Genomic DNA, 18,804 nt, shown 5'->3' with positions numbered 1-18,804 from the left:
AGCGTTTCATGTTTCTTGATGCATCAGATACCAGATACCAATTGATCAAAGAATTGCACTAGTCTGACTTGTCGCTCGTGTCATGCTGGTACCCTGCTGTGGCTTCGCGAATGTTCGAGTTTGCGAGGTCTGCGAGGTCTGCGAGGTCTGCGAGGTCTGCGAGGTCTGCGTACGGGATTCGTGGACTGGGACGTTCCACACTGGCGTTAGCGCCAAAGACCCTGAAATTCCAGGGTCCAGCTCGTCACGGAGCGCTCCAAGAGCCCCTCTATCCAGCTTTATCCAGGGCAGGCGTCGACCACATGCACCAGAGGGGCACCACTTCACTGCACCACGACGTCAGGCCACCTCGCGGCGATGGGCTCTGTTGCGGCAGCATTTCGCCGGTGAACAGGGTCTCGCCGGGATGGGATGAGCAGGCAGCACTTGTTTCGCAACAGGGGCGTGACGTGTCCTGTTCATGGAATTCCATGCTCTGAACAAACGTTGACAATGGATGGGACCGAGACAAACAACAGCCAAGATGGGCAGGGGAGAGGAAAACGCTTGGCCTCCCAGGTCCAAACCATGTTATGATTTGAATGCCACCGTTGATGAAAAGATCTCTCCGTTGCAAGGTAGCTACATGTAGCTGTAGTAGTCCCAAACGGGGCGTGCCAGAGAACGATCCACCTGCAGCCAGCACAGCCTCCTGGTCGTTCTGCCTTTTGCCGTGTAGCCAGCCAGCTCGTGAACTTTGCGCCGTCTGTCCGTGCTGACTTGTCCGTGCTGGGCTGCTGGCATGTAGGTAGGGTACGACTGATGCGATGCGAAAATGCGCCCCCCCTCGTCCTCGTCCGCCTGCCCGCCGCGCGTGTTTCATCGCCGTGGAGCCTGGATGTGGTGATCCCTGGGGATCCGGAGGGAGCCCATTTTGATCTGCAGGACGTCAAAGTTTTTTTTTTTTTCCATTCGTTTCGTTTGTATGGGATCCTCTTCTGACAAGGCTAAATTCTGCTCAAACTCAGTGGCCTCATTGCGCGGGTCGGGGAGATGAGGTGGGAAGGGAGAGGCAGGGGGGGTCTGTTTGGGTGCCTGCTGACTCCCTGGTCGGATGGTGATGGTTCGTGGTGGGGTTTGTCAGCGGTGCTCGACGCAAAGTGTGAAGTACATGGAGGGGTGCCTGCTGGGCACCGAGGTCAGGTCGGGACACAAACATGCCAGGACATGGGACGCGGCTTGGGCGTCGCCGCTTGTTGCACGGCACGGGCAGGTCAGGGCAGCAGGACAGCACGCAGCGCCTTCTGTCACTGCATCTGTTGCCTTCTCCCTCAGGCTGATGGGACCAGGGACGTTGGGGCCCGAATCATCTGCCGCGCGCCCGGCCCGACAGCGTAGCGAGGGATTCGGCAGGGCCAGCGTCTCTTTTCGACGTGCAGAGCAAAGACGCATGTCTCAACGTTGTCCAGCGCGCGGACAGCGGCACGAGGACCAGGGACAGGCTTGGAGGACACGAGCGGCCGCATGCTGGCTGGCTGGCTGGCTGGCTGGCTGGCTGCGTCGTCGTACTTTTACTTTATTTGACCCTCGAGGTTACTTGACCCTCGAGGCGAGGCAGAGAGCCAGCCCGGCAGCCAACGTTTCTCTCCCTCGCACGCGACAAGACGACAGCAGAAACGAAACAGCGCAGTGTTTCTGTGAGGTACCTACATGTAGTAGGTATGCACAGGACAGAAATAGAGCCTCGCATCTGCGCGTCCACGGGTCGGTGGTGGCTGAGGCTGCGCTGCCCGTTTATGTTGTTCCTGTTCTCCCGCGGCCCCCCTGCCCTGGCGTGGACCCTTCCATCAGAGCAGCCGGAACGGTCGATGTCGACACACCCCTCCATTGTCTGCAGACAGAGACAGATACGGTCAGGAGTCGGGAGCATCGTCTGCCTTCCTGCCGTGGTCGCTCCTTCCAGCGACCGATGGAGAGCGCCATTGCCTTCGGGGCCTGGCGCGCAGTGCCGTCGTGCCCCCTCGTGTCTTGGTGCCGCGCCTGTTTCTATTCTCGGGGATCGACCGCTGATTGATACGAAGCGCCGCCGGCCCTGCTGAATGGGGTCCTAGGGGAAGGGTCCTTAGGGAAGGTCCTGGGGGAAGGGTCCTTGGGGAAGGGGCTAGGGGAGGGTCCTCAGGGAAGGGACCTTAGGGCTTAGGGAAGGGACCTCAGGGCTTAGGGAAGGAACCTCAGGGCTTAGGGAAGGGACCAGGGGAAGGGCCTCCTAAACTACATCCTTGACAGCGGGGCACACCACTGCCGGCGGTGCTCGTATCTGCCTTTTAGGTAGGCACCTTTGTTTTTTGTTTTCCCGTCGGCTCCAGACCCAGCAACAAAGGCAGCAGAACGGAAGAAACAAAGAGCCAGAAAGAAGAAGAAAAAATAGAAACGAGCGATTTACGATTCATCCCGGTGTGTCTCTCTCGGCTGCATCTGCATCCCACCATCGGCGGACCTGGGCGCCCCGCGACATATCCAGAGCAGACGCGTCACCTTCACTGCGCACCCGCGAGAGAGAGAGAAAGAGAGACAGAGAGAGGTAGGCGATGGAGGTGGGAGGGAGCGCGACGTCGCGACTTGCATGTCTCCTCCTCTCCTCACCCTGCCTTTGACTCTTCGGATGCACTGCAGAGACAGGCACGCAGGTCGAACGGCCTCTTGGAAGCAAGGGCACGAGTCGTGAGCCGGCACCCTCGGAGCCGGTCTGTCGTTCTCACGAGCAAGGTTTTTTTTTCTTTGTTTCTGTCTTCTCTCTCAGTACACTCTGTACGCGCCAATCCTTCCCTGGATCGAGATTGCCAAGACGACACCTCGTGCCATCTTGGGCGTGTGGTCTCACCATGCGGCGACAAGCTTTCGCCCGCATGTACCGTACTCGCACACGAACGCACGAGCTCGTCACGACCGTGGCCCGGTCAATGCCGATCACTCGACTTGCATGTTGCATGTTGTCTCTGGCCCCCTCTGTCCTCATTCCTGTCTGTCGACACCAAGACTTGTGATGCTATTCGCACCCTCTTGCCACGGCGGCCCACTCGTGGTGATGGTGGTGGTGGGGAGGATCAATCCCCTCGTGGAGACACACAACAGCCCTGAGCAAGTCGGCGCGCGCTAGCCCATGCATGGCGATGTCATTGTGCCGTGCGACGCAATGCAGGGCCCCTTCTCGCGGACGTCTCCTCTACATTGGTGACAGGAAGAAACAGACGAGACGGAGCCCTCATCGTCAATGGCAGTCGATTTTCCCATCTGATCTGTGTCAAGAGACTGCACCAAGGGATCGTGTTCTGCTTGTGACGTGCTGCACCCCGTGGCATGGGTCACAAGTTGGAGCTTGGGCAGAGGCGACAGGCAGATTAAGTTGCGATTATCCCGAGTGGCAATGCCCATGAATCCGGGGCACAGGCGAGCTTCCCATTCTCCCGGTCGGCCAGCCTGGACGGTGCGCCATGCCGGATGTGGTCGTCCGTTCCGAACGCGCTGCCTTGCTCGGCGCAAAAGGCTGCTCCCACCGTGTTGCGGAGATGATGTCCCCAGTAGCCCGGCATAACAAAGTTGCAGCGCAGTGAAAGGAAAGGACATTTCGATCTTGTTCTGGACCGGGACCCCCCTTTCTCTGTCCAGCTATCTGCGGCCGTCACCCTTGCTCTCCCCCGCAGCCTGTCAACATGCAGGTCGAGAAGGCCAGGGCACCAACAAACAAAACAAGTTGCCAGTTGCCAACTAACCATCCAAGGGAGCGCGCACACACCGGACCAACAAGCCAGCACCGGACTGGCCCTCCGGCGCGGCGCGGGCTATGGGCCCCTTCCCCCCCGCCCGCCCGGTTCTGGACGGGTCTAGAACGTCCGACGATGTCACGACCCTATGGGGAATGACGCACGAGCGGGTTGGACCTTGCCGTTCACGCCTGTTCCTCCGCGGAAGGGAGGGGGAGAAGAGAACTGGCTGGCTGGCTGGCTGGACCCTCGATTTTCGCCACGGCACACGCCACGGCACACGCCTGGAGGGGTCCCTTTGGCCCTTTAAACTATCTCCCCGCGACCCGGGCTGCTGGCGTTGCGAGAAAGGGGAGACAGAGAGAAGGATAATGAAGGGGGGTGCGAGGAAGGCCGGCGCGCTTGGCGCGTTCGGGACGCGGGACGAGGGGTCGAATGCTGACGGCATGACCTCATCGTGCAGTCGTGCCTCTTAGGGCGTCCATCGTGTCGGGAAGCGCAGGACATGTCTCGACCGTGAGATGCGGGCCTTTACTTCTTCTCGTTGGACCTTATCGAAACGGTAGCGGTCGAGCCACGATTCGCGACACCGTTTTTGGTGCGCGGCGTCGAAAGGGTCTATGGGAGATGGACCCTGAATACCCAGCCTGCGATGGGCTGCATCGAGGCTTGCAGTAGTTTTTTAAGCATGTCCAGATGGTTCCTGGGTAGGGCCATTCGATCTATCTCAAAGCGTGGCATGGAGTTAGTTGATTGCAGGGAGCCCTTGAATCTTGACAAAGGTCGTTTGGCCGGCCTGCCATGATGACCACAACGGAGGCGGCTTCGCTGTCAGGTCCCATCTAGTGTGCGACCAGCCAGGCGTGCATCATGCCGGTGTATTCTCAGCGTAGCGATCGGCCTATCCAGACGGGCGCTGTCTGGATCATCATGATGCGACAACTCCTGGGTGGAACCGTGAGGCTCACGTGCTTCTGCACTTTGCAGCCTTATGTGACTGGCTGCGTGCCGTGTGTTGGTCACAAAGGGTTTCTGATACGTTTTCACCATTGACTAAACGAATGCTCTATCTCTGATACATGTCTTGATGGCTTGTCTTTGGAAAGAGGCGTCTACGTAGACCATCGTTCCCTGAAGTCGAATGTTGTGGGTGACGCCCGTCTCGTTGGAAGGACTGTTATTATATGCCTGTTCGTAAGCCCTCAGGCCTCAGAGCTAATCAAGTGCAACCGTCGACTGCCTGCCGGTATACCCGCCCATTCAGCATCTCAAGGGCACGTCTGGCGGCCACATGGACACATCAAGTGGCGGCCGAAGCATGTAAGTGGACATCAAGCGGGGTCGAAGTATGTAGGTGGACGCAAGACGTGGTCGAAGTACGTATGGACTTCAAAAGATGGAATAGAATCCTCCGAGGCAAACGACAAATGCAACATCAGGAACAACATGAACAAAAAAAAAGCCGGTATCCCCATGCTCTCCCTTGCTGCGCAATACAAAGACCAAAAACGCCATCCGGTCCGCATCGCGGACATTCTCTCTTTCCCAAGGCCAAACCCCGTCATCATGCCAGATAGCCCGCGTCCCAAAAGAGACCATGCACACCACATTCGCCCCGCCCGCGCCGCGGCAACCCTCTCGGGAGCGCCCGGCACGACCCTGGAGCCTAGGCGCCCTCCATCTTGACGTCCGCCTGCCGCGCCTTGTCGAGGTTCTTCAGCAGGTAGCTCCTCTTGAAGTACTCGTTCGGGTGCACGATCGTCTCGAGCTGAGCCGACGTGAAGACGCTGTCGTCCTTTGCCTTTTTGATCTCCTGCTTGTGGAGGTGCTCGAAGACGCTGGGGCAGTCAGTAAAGTTCAGTCGTCGGGTAGCCATATTGTTGGCCTGGTGTCCCGAAGAGCCGGGCATAAAACGGGAGAAAGACGGGAGCAAAGAAACGACATGAGAGACGACGAAAAAGAGAAACGCATGAAGCAAAGAAGAGAAAGGAAAGTGAAAAAACCAAAAGAAAAAAGAGGAGAAACAAAACATACCGATTACACGCCATGTGGAACCTCTGGCCCTCCTTGTCCTCCCTGACACCCTGCAGAACACCCCGCTCGGTGACGCCCATGCCGCCCATGAGGGCGTTGAGGTTCTCGAGGTCAAAGTGGCGGTAGGGGCAGCCGTGAGCCTCGCCGGGGCCGGGCGGGTGCTCGGTCAGGATCTTCTGGCAGCTGAAGGGGCTGTAGCCGCCGCCGCGGCGGATGGCGTCGCCGCCGACGTCGCCGTAGACGTGGCGCACGTTGTAGCGGTACTCCTTGTTGAAGACGTCGTCGGTGATGTTGCGGAACCCCTGGCGCCAGAAGAGCAGGCACTCCTCGAGCGAGAGGCCGATGCCCTTGAGGAAGAGCGTGTACTGCAGGCGGCCGTAGTGCTTGAGGTGGGCATCGCGGCGCAGCGACCGGTGCAGGTGCGCCATGCAGGCCGGGAAGTGCGCCGCCGCGAGCGTGTCGACGTTGCGGGCCGACATGTCGGCGCCGAGGCCGGCCGCCGACGTCGTGCCCGAGAGGTAGGCCGAGTCGGGCGTGATGAAGTTCTTGGAGAGGTGGTCGAGGATGGGCGTCAGGCGGTCGTCCTCGTCGAGACGCGGCAGGGCGCGCGCCGTGAGCTCGAGCTGCTTCTCGAGGCGCTGGGTGAACTCGCCGAGCACCATGCTCGCCTGCTCGCGCGCCGGCACGTAGGCCTTGCCGGCGCGCAGGAGCACGCGCCTCTGCTCGACGAGCTCGGGCACGCGGGCCCAGTCGACCTTGAACCACGTCTCGTCCTCGGGGTTGTGGCTGCCGCTCGCCTTGGCGCGTGCGGGCATCATGGCGGCGAGCTCGGACGAGAGCGCGGCACGCTCGTCTTCGGTGACCGTCTCCCACCAGTCGAGCTCGAGGCCGGCCACAAAGGCGTTCCGGTCGGCGAGGTCGTCCGAGTTGAAGCGCAGGCGGAACAGCATCGTCTCGACTCGGGAGAAGCGGCGGCGCAGGTCTTCGGTCGAGGCAAAGGCCAGACGCAGGATAAAGTGGCTGTAGTGGTCCTTTTGTCGCTGGGCGAACAGCTGACTCGACTGCGAGGAGGACGACTCGAGGGGGAGGAGCTTGTCGAGGAGGGGCTTCATGTGGGAGGCAACCTCGGCGGGGGGCTTGTTGCGAAAGGAGCATGCCTCGAGCTCGGCCAGGACTGCAACCTGTGGTCAGCAAAGGAAGAGAGAGAGAGAAAAAAAAAAAAAGGAGGATGCCAATAACGGGCCGAGAGGGACACACTTCGTAGTCTATCGATGGCCCATTGTTCAAACTGCTCCAGAGTGATGTCGGCCGTGGGTGGATCGGCGTAGAAGTTGAGGCGATGGGGGTATTTTTGCTCCTTGTGGGAAGCCTCGGCGAACTGCTTCTTGCGATGATCGCCAATGTTTCGCCTTTTGGCATCGATGCGGTTGTGATCTGGTCGGAACATGACGGCTGGTTGCGACAGGCTTCGTGGGCGCTACGAGGCTTGATAGAAGAGGCGAAGCGACGTGATGGCAAAGGTCGTGGTCGTGATCGTGATCGTGATCGTGGCCGTGGCCGTGGTCGTGGTCGTGGAGAGCCAAGGTCGTCACAGAGACGGAGAGAGACGCGTTTGGAGCGCGCTGAGACGCGTCGGAGGGGAGAATCAATTAAGGACCAGTCAAAACTCGAGCCAATCAGCGCGTCACACTCTCGGGCCCTCTAACAAATCGGGTACGTCTCTCTCCCGGCTCCGTCACCTCTCGGTCTGACATAAGCAAACAGTGGTCATGCGCCCTCGCCAAGATCTTATTCCATGACTCGGGCAACGTCCCATGTCTCCCTCGATCAACCCCCCAGCATCACCCCCAGTATCCCAGCATCTCAGCACCACAGGCAGCACACAGAAGGCTCTCCTTTGACATCATACATAGTCATAGACCTAGACCTGGCGTGACATTGCGACCGAAGGCTTCAAGAACGCCATGCAGCCCCTTGTCTCTCTTCATGCTGGTTGCATTCAGCAGGTGGGCGCCACGCCGTGCTTGGTGCCCCTGCGAGCGCGCCGACGACACATCTGACATGGCATCGTAGGCAGTCAGGAAGAGTTCTCTTCCACCGCCGGCTCCCTCTACCGCGTATGCACTTCTCCCAACGGCAATGATCCTCGCGGCATCGCCTATCGATGCCACCTCGATGCCACCTCGATGCCACCTCGATGCCACCTCGATGCCTACATGCGTGCCGGTCCTGAACCTCCGCAGGCTGCCACTCTCGGGTCCTTCCTGAGGTAACGTTTCCCTGCTTTCCCAACCGCCGGACAGACATGGCCTCGCCCGTCACCCCACTCGGCATGTCACCCTGCGGGGGCGCCCCGGACCCTGAACACAACCATGCAAGCAGATGCCTACCCAACGGTCCATCCTTTGCTGCGAGGTGCTTCCTCTCGCTGTGCTGAACGGATGTACACATGGTCGGCTGCGAGGATGCCAGGTCTGTCTGCCTGCAAGGCCTGCTTGGCTGCCTTGACATGTGTGTGTTTCTGGGCGCAGGCAGACATCCTCGACAGGCTGCTTATCTGTTGTCGTCTTGCCCGCCCTGGCTCTTGCCAAGTGCAGAACAGTCAAGCAACGAGTACCAAGAACGCACGCGTTGATGGCCAACAGTCTGGCCGTACCCAGAGAAATGTAGAGGGATGGCAACCCCTGCTTTGGCGACAGTGTCAATGGAGTCAGGGGGGGCATCATCAACGCCTGTCCTCCCCGCTCAGCAACCCGGAGGACTCGCCTCGCAAACCCATCCATGGCCCACGCCTTCGTCCTCGACAACTTCTTCGAGACAAAACAGTGTCACTATAGTCGGGCGAGGGCCACGCCACGGGAGCCCGTTCGTACTGCTGAACCGGGGCTTGTCACTTTTTGCAAAAGGAGCCATGGACCGGCTTGCCGTGGGTTGACAAGGCCTCCTTCCGTCAAGATTCACCGGCCGGCCGCCGACCGTGCTTTGGGCGGCGTTGCTGAGGTTCCCGGGGTATTGGGCACCGAGTTCGCTTTCCAGGCTGCCTTTGGCCCGATGACATGGCCCAGTCACCCTGGCCCTGGGGTGCGCTGCAGACCTCGATTAGGTGTGAATAGACGAGTGGTGGGGTGGAGGCCGACAAGGCTGGGCGCTGGCTGGTTTTGTAAGCAATAGACAACGCGCAGCCGCGTTGCCGTTCGGTCGATCATGGTGTGAGGGAACAGGGCAACGAGATGAGACTTGCGCTTTCAACGCCGTCCAGGCGATACGACACGGCTGGGCATCAGGCCATGCCCGACAAACGACTGCAACCAACAGACATCCGCCGCGTCACCGCCCCAGTCGAGCGTCAGCAGGCTGAAGCGAGCAAGAGCTCAGCTTCGACAGACCAGACAGCCGCCAGACTCACCAACAGACTTCATCGACAAGTCCCAGCAGGGACCTGCGTGTCAGAAGTCACTCGCACGCCGTCCTCTGCCAGCTTGGACGGCCGGCCGGGTCACCTCCCTTGCATCTTTCCTCTTTCTCTTCCTGATCGCTACTCCATCCTCCCCGGACGCCCGTCATCAGCCGCTGCCATGACCACGGCGACCCAGGGACTTGCTGCAGTGGGTCTGGGCTCATGAACCCGGTTGACATACCTGTCATTTTTCTTGGGTCCTGGCCCAAACATGATCCTCATCGCTACCCGCTGGACAACTGCACTGTGCTGCTGTCACCAATCGAGAATGTCGAGACACGAGCAGCGAGGCAACGGTGGCTTGTCTCATCGCCATGGCATGCTGCGGTACAGAGTGACGTGCACCTACCGACCAGCATCTGAATCCTGTCGAGTTCGACCTATCACACCTCGTCGTGCGCAGCAATTAGGGGGCCGGGCGAAAGGGCAGGGCCTGAATTTGAGAGGCGAAAGAACCTCATCCACTAGAGATCATATCTGACTCCGCGGATGACCCGTGTCCAGCGCGATGTGGGCAGCCCAGTGCCATTTTCCGTTGGAGTGACATTGACCCAAAGAATCGTCGTGATGACTGAGTAGGTGTACCCACGGGGGCAGACGGTGTGGTCTCGGGCGATACCAACCTCATGAAGATCCCTTCCCATCTTCCAGAGGCCTTTCCTGCGCTGGTCGTAGAGCCGGCGAAACAACAGCGTCCGTGCCGTTATGGATCCTCAGCTTCACCTCGATTTTCGGTGTTGACCGAAGAGGGGAGCAGCAAGACACAATTCTGGTTGCAGCTTTCCCAAGCTACATGCACGGGCAATCTTCCTTTCGCCCCCACCCAACGAGGAAGGTATGATTGTACAGAATCGCTATTTTGCACAAGGTCGGAGAGGCGGAGGGAGACACCGCAAGCCTCCGCTGCCGAAAGTGACTCGAGACGGCGTATATTTCTGCAAAGTTAACATAGATTCGGGTCTTTGGGCTTGGCGTGTTGTCAGTGAGAGACGAAACGATGGCAAACAATGTGGTGCTCTTTCGTACCATCTCATCAAGATCACCCATCAAAATAAGAACAGTGACTCGATCTGCGTGCGTTAAACCCCCATCTCCATCGAGAGTCCCAGTAGCGCCTGGACGCTACGTGGGAAGGACGCCTGGTGTCAACACCCACAACAATAGTCGACAGCAATATTACAGGGTTCAGGGAAGAATGGACTACAGGGCCCGGCCACTCGGCTTCTGGACCGCCATCGCCGCCCGTGGCAGATGTGACATTACGCCGGCGCTTCGACTCGGCTACTGGGAGTTGAGGCACAAATCTTGTTGCTTTTGTTTCGTGAGATGCATTTGTCTGCGAATGCACACCGGCCGGCCAAATGTCCAATTCTGCCACCAAATCAGATCCGACGTCGACACGTTCAGACCACGTCCCATGTGTGACAAGTGATATACGATGGCTTATACACTGCCCATGGGTATCAATCAAGGCTCCGCAGCTGAGAGATGCCACCAAAACCAGGTATGTTTGTTCAAGACACACGTCTCAAGGGCCTGTACAGACAACCACGATAGACCGGCTCCGAGTGCCGCGCGTTCGCTGCCGTGAAGGATGAATAGGGTAACCCGATGGTCCGGCAAGTCCAATCCTCTAGTGAGCCCCATTGAGATCCATGTTTGCTGTACTGCCGGCGCAGCAGGAAAAGAAGATGTGAGGGACTCAACATGTATCCTTTAGGGATAATTAGGAACCCTTGTTCATCGCAAAATGTGGGGGTCATTTCCGTTTTGACCCTGTCTCGAACACTGAATAGTTGGTATTCTGGGTCTACTCGCCCTTGGGGTCCCGGCGAACGACTTGCTCGACGCGAGAAAAGAGAGGACGGGCCCGGGAGACGCGCCGAGAGGATCTCCGTTCGAGATGGAAACGTCAGCCTCGAATGATGTAGCTAAGATGTCGGCATGCCCTTTTCTATGGATGGCCTATGGTCCGAAGGCCAAAGACACAAAGCCGCGTCTCTGGTCGTCATACGGTCCAGGCCTGGGTATGTCGTAGAGAAATAGAGCCCTCCGCCTTGTACAATGACGATGGATTCACAGCTACGTGGAATCCCTGTCGAATGAGTTGTCGAGAGGGGCGCATGGTCAGCGTGAGTCGATTTGCAAGGATCCCATCCTCAGGAAGATATGCTCAGAGCTTTGAACGCTCGCCTCGCCCACACAGTCAGCCCAATTGACTCGTATTATTGTGTGGCCATGTTTGGGTTGCGCATCACTTGGTTGTTTGCTTAGCGGTACACCGTGGGCTGCACGATTGTCCCAACCTTTCTGGTCGGCAGTATCAATGACAGCTTTGAGATGGACATCCAGCTACTACGGGCTTTGTGCAAGGGTCCCTCGTCGTGAGTTGATGTCGCTCGCTCTTAATTGTCACCGCCTGACCCTCGCTCACTGGGAGCCAGTGTGTAGCCATTTCAGGAACACTGCCGTTTTCGGTGACTTGACAGCCCGGGTTGTGGGGGCCGGTTCCATTGCATCAGGATTCGTTCCTGCGACAGCCCACTGAGATGACGGGGCAGACCCAGAAACATCGGAGGGGAGAACCAGGGTACCATGTTACATCTCCGAGTCATCGCCGGCTGCCCCATTTCGACCGGCGGCCATGTTCTGCTGCCAGTGCTTGGACTCTTCCAGTCTGGCCCAGATCTCTCTTGCTATTGACCCGTCACTCTGCAACGTACTTGCGAAGCGAGACTGCTGGAGTTTTCATTGATTGTTGAAGGTTATACCAGAAAAGATACCATTGAAGTTGAGGCCAGCGGTTGTTTCGTGGCGCACCTTGATGAGATCTTGTGCTTTGCTATTTCGTGGCCAGGTCCATCCATCACTGCCATTTGCAGCCAACACATACACATGAAGTAGTCCCAAGTCCGACAACAAGCCATGTCGATAAGCTGATGAGACACCCGAGAAATGGTATGATGGCACTGTTTGCGGCAACCTTGAACATGCTTCCTTGTCGCCAACTTGTCCAGCTTCCTTCAATCTTGATTCTCCTGGCGTGAAGCTGGAAAGGCTGCAGTGTCGTCAACCGCCGTTGGTTCAGAACGCTTTGCTGCATCGCTCAAACTCACGCTCTCATCTTGATGGACGCAATCCTGTGGTCTGCTGATGTCGTCCTTCTTCTTGCCGCTCTTGGTGGAGGAAATTCTGCTCTGCCCACGTGTCTCGATCCGAGGAAGAAGGCCATCAAATATTATGGGCGGGCGTTCCAGACCCTTCCCTTTCTGTTCAGGGGCTGAGTCGACCTTTGAGTTGCCCGCACCGGGGCCATTGGGATCCATGGATATTTGTAGGGTATCAAGAGCAGCTGCCTGACATTTTTCTGTGTCAGTAAGCTCCGGGCTCCGAGCAACGTGCAGAACTATACTCACGGTGTCAAGGTCAAGTTTTCGTAGGAGTAAATGGTTGCGCCTCTTTTCCACAGCGAGCGTGTCAGTCTGTACGTACAAGAAGTTGCTTCCGCCAGGAGTCAGAACGATCGGAGTTTGCAACTGATGCGGCATCTTGACGGCATGCACCACAAAAGAATCAAGCTCCTGATATACAGAGGAATCTTGAGAAGTCTGGCAGCTAATGACGGAAGACCCATTTGCCCCGGAACAAGTTCTGAATGCAGATGTCAAGGCGGCAACGAACCTCTAAAGGTCATGGTCCAGCCTTCATCTTGTGTATCAAGGGCAATGGATGTGACTTTGTTCAAGGAATTGTTTTTGCTGACCAATGAAGACTGGGTGAGACCAGTTCAGTTGCGATGGCGATTGGCTGTCTTCCGAGCTGGCAGCCGAACAAGGGCAGCTCGTGGCTCGGCAAGGGAGGCTACGTCGGGTGAAAATGAGAGAGGCCGATATGCGAAAACTGACGCATAACACGCCACTAGCAACTGAAGAGCGTCAAGAGGACGGCGGGTCCTGCCGACGAGTCTTCACGGGCTGGCTAGCATGTTGTAGCTTAGATGGCCCGTAGAGACCAGGCCAGATCTTACTCCAGTGTTCAGTTTTACACCTCTAATGGCAGCAACCAGTATTGGACAGTAGTTGCAAGAACAAAAAATCGCTGTCGCTTGCGGCTGGCCCGTAAGTTCCCTCTGACATGACGTGAGTCTTGTCGTATCAATGCTCATGTGCCCGACTCGTGAGACTTGCTTTGGCCCCTGAATGCGGTTCCTTATCCACAATAGCAATGAGCACCATGTAATAATCTGAAGGTGCACCAGGCGTAAGCGATTCTGTTTCTTAATCATAATTCGGCTGCTTGCCAATCAGCATAATGCTTGTGGGTGAACCAGAGAGCCAGTTCTGGTCACCGAGGACTCCCGACTCAACAGGCTGACCGCCTGAAGCCCCACAACCTGCATGGAGAATAAGCATCGGTGAACTGCCTGGAGGTAGCGGAGGGTGTCGAAGTTGATCAAGCCTTGCTTAGGGCTGACAGCTGGTCTTGGGCCATGTTGGCGTCTTCATATCGTTGAATTCTAATGTGTTCTGCTGCCTATACGTTGCTTACTCGGGGTTGAGCTGGCAGGGCGTAGGCAAAGGGGCTAATTAGCAAGCTTGACTCATACCCTGACCTCCGTGAGATGCCTGACGCACCTGACAGGGTGCAATTTCCGTCACAACGTGGATCTAATTCTGCATCCTTGGAGCTCTGACGAGCGGTCCGTGGTGGGCGCAGATGTCGACCGTTGTGTACTAAGAAATTGGTCCTGAAATGCGGCTGTGCTGCCTACCTGCAGCACACCGCGGAACGCGTGCGTGCCAGGACCCATGTCAGTCAGTAGAAACACATGAGGACGTTCCGCAAGAAACGTGGGGTACGCCGGCCGCTCCAACACAACACCAGGGTGGTGTTGCGAAGACAAATAGACAGCCGCTCGCCGCAATGACCCAGACTTCGTCGTAGTGATGATAATTAGTTATTGAGATTAGCGATTGCGACCTGGTGCGGATACAGCAAAACCACGATGTATCCGCCTTCGGCAATGTGGGTGTTCGCAGTGTGTGCAATATGTGAGGATGGCCGCAACGTGGCCCCTGTTGAGGCCTCTGGATTTGGTGATTAGGTCCCAAGCTCGCCAGTTGATGGGAAAGGTCGTGGAAAGGGCGGTTACCCAGCTAGGCCATGCGAGGACGCTTTGGGAGCATGGCCGTTATTTCTCGGGCGTGACTCCAGCTCCCGTGGATCGATCGTTCTGGGTGTCCATATCTGTCTGACTGAGCCATGATGATAAGGCTGACAAGGACAGATATAGATGGAGTAACAAAAGAGCAGATTGTCTACCAGATCTCAACAGACGGCCAGTGACCCAGCGCCACGCGGTATGAGCTTTTAGGAGTATCCGGTGATGTACTTTTAAGGAGATATTCAGGCGAAAGCCAGGTGGTAGATGTGATATCTTGGTACGGCAGAGGGTTGCTTGGTGTGAATGGGTGGGGGCAGAATTTCGTCGCTCGATCGTGGGAAGTTGAGCGAACATCTGGCTCAAGCCAGTTCTACCTCCACTCCAACCTGGCCGTGATCCGTGATCCCCATAGACAACCCCACTGACCCAAGCCGCCAGGATTCCGGCCGCAAGACACATCCCTGATGGATGTGCCCCTTTTACTAGCAGGGGCATGCTGGGAGCCCTTTCCACCGTGTGGCTATTGATTGGTCTCGAAAGGGTTAGGTTTCGTTGTTTGCAGCCGCTGTCCTGCGAGTGAAATGTCCGTGTTGCATCCTTCCGCAGCACATCAAGAAGAGTTGTGGATGTATCAACGTGAGCTGCCAGAACTAGGCAGAAGAGGATACTCAACAGACTCATCATACTGTGTGAGCTCGCACTTGGCCCCCAAGGTCGATGATTGACTGGGCTGAGGTAATGCAAGTGAGTTTGTGCACTCCATCTCATCCCTCCGCGCTATCCCTCATATCTTCGAGCATTGCCCAACTATCCTAACTATGTTCTACAGGCTCAAACATCTAGCCCGACCTTGATTGAGTGCGGCAAAGTGTACTGAAGGACGACCGTCCCCCCCGCGACCTGACTGCCACGGTCAACCACAGCCATGAAGGCAACTGATTTCTCCGCCAATGGAAAGGTACCACCCTCTGGTTCTGATGGCGATAATTCAGAAAACCAAGCCTTACAACCGAAAATGCGCAAGCGAGTCCCAATCGAGGTGTGGGAAAGTAAAAGACCTCTTATCACAAGACTGTACCAGGAGGAGAAGAAATCTCTGAGAGAGGTTATGGAGATCATGGAAAGGGACCACCATTTCGTAGCCACGTAAGTTGTGCACTTTCCACTTGGATCTTTATATGCCCTCACTCATACGCGTCGATTAGGGTCAAAATGTACAAGTCGCGTATATGGAAATGGGGCCTCGACAAAAAGTTGAAGGGAGATGAGGTGCTCGCCATCCTTATTCTCAAAAGAGATCGAGATGCGCTCAAAAGACCTACGGAGTTCAGGATCCGCGGCCAGCTTATTGACTTTGAAAACATCAAACGCTATGTCAAACGTAACCCTGCGCTGGTCGCGAAACTACGCGACGGACACAAGCCCAACGTTCAGACCGCTCGGGAAGTCACCTGTCGAACCCCGTCGCCAGCTCCTAGCCAGGTCCTCAACTCTCCAGCGGATTTGTATGGCGTCGAGAAGATTCTGGGTCTCTTCCGCGATTATGTTGATGGATCATTCTCGTCGGGGGCTTGGTTCTGTGAGTACAACGTCGACTGTGGCAGCAGTCTTCTCAACAACGGAGACCGCAGCAACGAGCTTTTTGAAAGGGTCATTGCCAGTTTCGCCCTCGTCAATCGATGTATGGTGCGAGGTGACCAGATCGATATCAACAGCGTCCTTGGTCCATCCTTTGAGTCATTGAAAGAGATTGTGGCAGCTGAGAGCCCTGACTTCGTGGCGCGTACAGTCTGCCTGCTTTGGTACCTCGACCGGCACCACAAACACGATTTGTTGCGTCTGGTTCTTGATTACCTCGCCGGCTTGATGCCCATCGTCCTCGGTCAGCATCACGTCTTGGCACAAATATGGAGGAGCTTGAGTGCCACCAACCTTTCTGATTACTACGAATTGTCGATGAGGTTGTATGCCCTCCTGTTGCCGGACATTGAGGAACGAACAGGACCTGCCAATTTCCTGACCCATCTGTTATACAGCGACTACCTCGACTGCGTGTTCTCTCGTCGAGGGCCGGAGGATTGTGCGGGAATGATAACGACGCATCTCGCCCGCGCTGCTGCATCCGGGAAGCGGCACCCGTGGATTGGCGACTTGGCCCTGTCGCATGCTGGTATTCTTGCAGCGTGCGAGGAGCGTCAAGGCAGGTTGGACGAGGCGGTTGCAATCCTGACCGGCCACATGAATGCGTATGCCTTGACAGACGAACAGACAGCAGCAATCCACCTCGAGCTTGGGGTCAAGTATCTCCACATCGGCAACACAGCAGCAGCGATCGCCTCGTTTGAAATGGCAGTAAAAATCGCATTGACGTCAAACGCTGACGAGCGGCTCTCCATGACAGCACTAGGGAACCTGGAAAAGTTGCTGGCGGAGACAGGGAAATCGAACAAAGCGAACAAGATTCATGAATATCGCATGCGCCGAGTTGCAGCCTTCGCTGAGAAGTCGGCATCACTTGCCAAAGGGTTCGAGACCGAGGACGATGCTAATGGCGAAAGTGACTTTGGAGACACGGAGAGGGAAGAGCTGGCTTTGTGGCTGTGGATGGACGAAGACTTCGAAGAGCCGCAGCTGGACTGGCTAATCTCAGCGAACTGCATGCATGAAAACGAGGGAGCTTTTGCCCCCGTCTACCCCAATACAGTATCGTGGATTGGTGTGGCAGCTCATGAGGCACCAGGTGGGGTGTCAAACAACAGCGGCAGGACAGAAACTCAAGTCGACGTGGCTGAGATAGGCACAGACTTCACCTACAGTCCTCGGCCGGGGATTCAATGAAGCTGTAGAGAACAATCAGCACGCAGGAATACTTTCATACGGTTGAGAAGACTCACCTCACCAGTGTGCAACCAGCAGTGGCCGGCGGCTTGACTTCAGCTGAAGCGAAGTGGGATGGAAGGTTGACCAATACGCATGAAAATGGCGTGCCAAGGGACGGTCGTCTGTCTCGATTGCAGACAAAGGAGTGAAGCGTTTACGCAAACATCAATTGCGGGCTGAAGGCAATCATAGCTGTATAGCTATGAGTGCAAGGCGATCGCGACGTCATTTTAGGAATGCCGACAACTATATCAACCTGACATCGACTGTATGGGTTTGCCGTGCCTGTCATTTCGTGACCAGGCACCCACCACCGAAGGGAAACGAAGCAATGTCGGTGAAACGAGGACACACTTGGCGACAACATCGAGACCCCGGACACGCGTCTGTCAACTGTCAAGAGTAGTATTGATGTCCAAATTCTGGGAGGCTGGCCGCTGGCTTGCTGTTGATAGTTGAAGCAGCTTTCGCTTGCTCCCACGAAAGAATCGACAGTGAGGTTGGTTGTGCTTTGTTGTCATGCATCTCGATAGTGATCTGCTCTCCAGGCGTGTGTTTGAGGCCCCAGCCCGCAATACTTATGGTGGTGCTGCTGCAGGACAACCAGAGCCGCTTGAGGCTGGTCGTTCAGGACGGAATAGCCATCAGTACAGTAAAACGAATCTCGATGACGTAGGTCATACACGACTCGGTGGTGCCTGCCTGCCAGAGGGGCCCCCATTATTGAATAAATATACGACGGATCCTCTTGTCCGGATTGGCACTCGGTCGCCTCGGGAAGGAACTGCCAGTGATTCACGATGAGCGGGAGGAAATTGACAGGTCAGAGAGGGGAGCGCACTGCACTGCAACCACTGACATGGACTTCTGGCTGCCTTAGGTTACCTACCCACCCACCGAGTGAGCAGGTCCTTGGTCCTTCCTGCAAGCGTTCGCTGACGGCAGCGGCGTCGGTGGCAGGCGAGGAAGCAACCATGAAAACGGCCAGTTCCTACCCAATGACAATCGGGCGTTCCTGGTCTGGGGACGGTGACTGGCTGGGCATGCTGCGCTGTAACGTAATATTCGAGCCCCGGCGAGCTCACTGAGAGCGTCGCCGGTGGAGTGGGTCGCTAAAACCAAGTGGTGTCTCTTGCGTGTTGACCCAGTAGAAAGGTACTTGACGGCATGCCGGCAAGGCCAGTGCCGTATGCGGGAGATGAGCTTCGAGGCAGGTACTAGTCTAGCGTGGCTTTCTCCATTTGGCTTCCGGTCTAGTCTGAGTCGCGAACGTGCCTTCCCTTTCATGACCCTCTCTTCTACTTCTCTCTGGCAGCGGGGTAGCTGGCGCTAGCATCGTGGATAGGCCTCGAGTGTGCGAACGATCTCACTTCGATACTCAATCACAGATCGCAGGTGCTCAGATTCCAACAGAATCGACCCTGACGGAGGAGCGTCTTGACAAAGTCGCATCGGCAAACATGGGAATCGAAAAGACGACCGCAATTCCAGCCTTACGACGTAGAGATGTTGTGCCATTGACCACCACC

At 56.7% G+C, this 18,804-nt stretch overlaps 3 protein-coding genes across 3 annotated transcripts; 1 reads left to right on the top strand and 2 right to left on the bottom strand.

Moving 5' to 3' along the window:
* Positions 1-5,406: 5,406 nt before the first annotated feature.
* On the bottom strand, positions 5,407-7,221 carry D7B24_006968 (uncharacterized protein; the record flags this gene model as incomplete). Its single annotated transcript, XM_028641087.1, has 3 exons — positions 5,407-5,578; positions 5,775-6,948; positions 7,032-7,221. The coding sequence occupies 3 exons, from the start codon at positions 7,219-7,221 to the stop codon at positions 5,407-5,409; spliced, it is 1,536 nt and encodes a 511-aa protein (XP_028494879.1).
* Positions 7,222-12,254: 5,033 nt separating this feature from the next.
* On the bottom strand, positions 12,255-12,925 carry D7B24_006967 (uncharacterized protein; the record flags this gene model as incomplete). The annotated part of the gene is made up of 2 exons (XM_028641086.1): positions 12,255-12,829; positions 12,913-12,925. The coding sequence occupies 2 exons, from the start codon at positions 12,923-12,925 to the stop codon at positions 12,255-12,257; spliced, it is 588 nt and encodes a 195-aa protein (XP_028494878.1).
* Positions 12,926-15,410: 2,485 nt separating this feature from the next.
* D7B24_006966 (uncharacterized protein) lies at positions 15,411-17,233 on the top strand (the record flags this gene model as incomplete). The annotated part of the gene is made up of 2 exons (XM_028641085.1): positions 15,411-15,541; positions 15,601-17,233. The coding sequence occupies 2 exons, from the start codon at positions 15,411-15,413 to the stop codon at positions 17,231-17,233; spliced, it is 1,764 nt and encodes a 587-aa protein (XP_028494877.1).
* Between the last annotated feature and the right edge of the window lie 1,571 nt (positions 17,234-18,804).

This window comes from Verticillium nonalfalfae, assembly GCF_003724135.2.
Source record: "Verticillium nonalfalfae strain VnAa140/NRRL 66861 chromosome Unknown scaffold_52, whole genome shotgun sequence".
Classification (NCBI taxonomy): Eukaryota; Fungi; Ascomycota; class Sordariomycetes; order Glomerellales; family Plectosphaerellaceae; genus Verticillium; species Verticillium nonalfalfae.
Note: the sequence above shows the minus strand (reverse complement) of the source record. Positions and strands in the feature narration are given on the sequence as shown.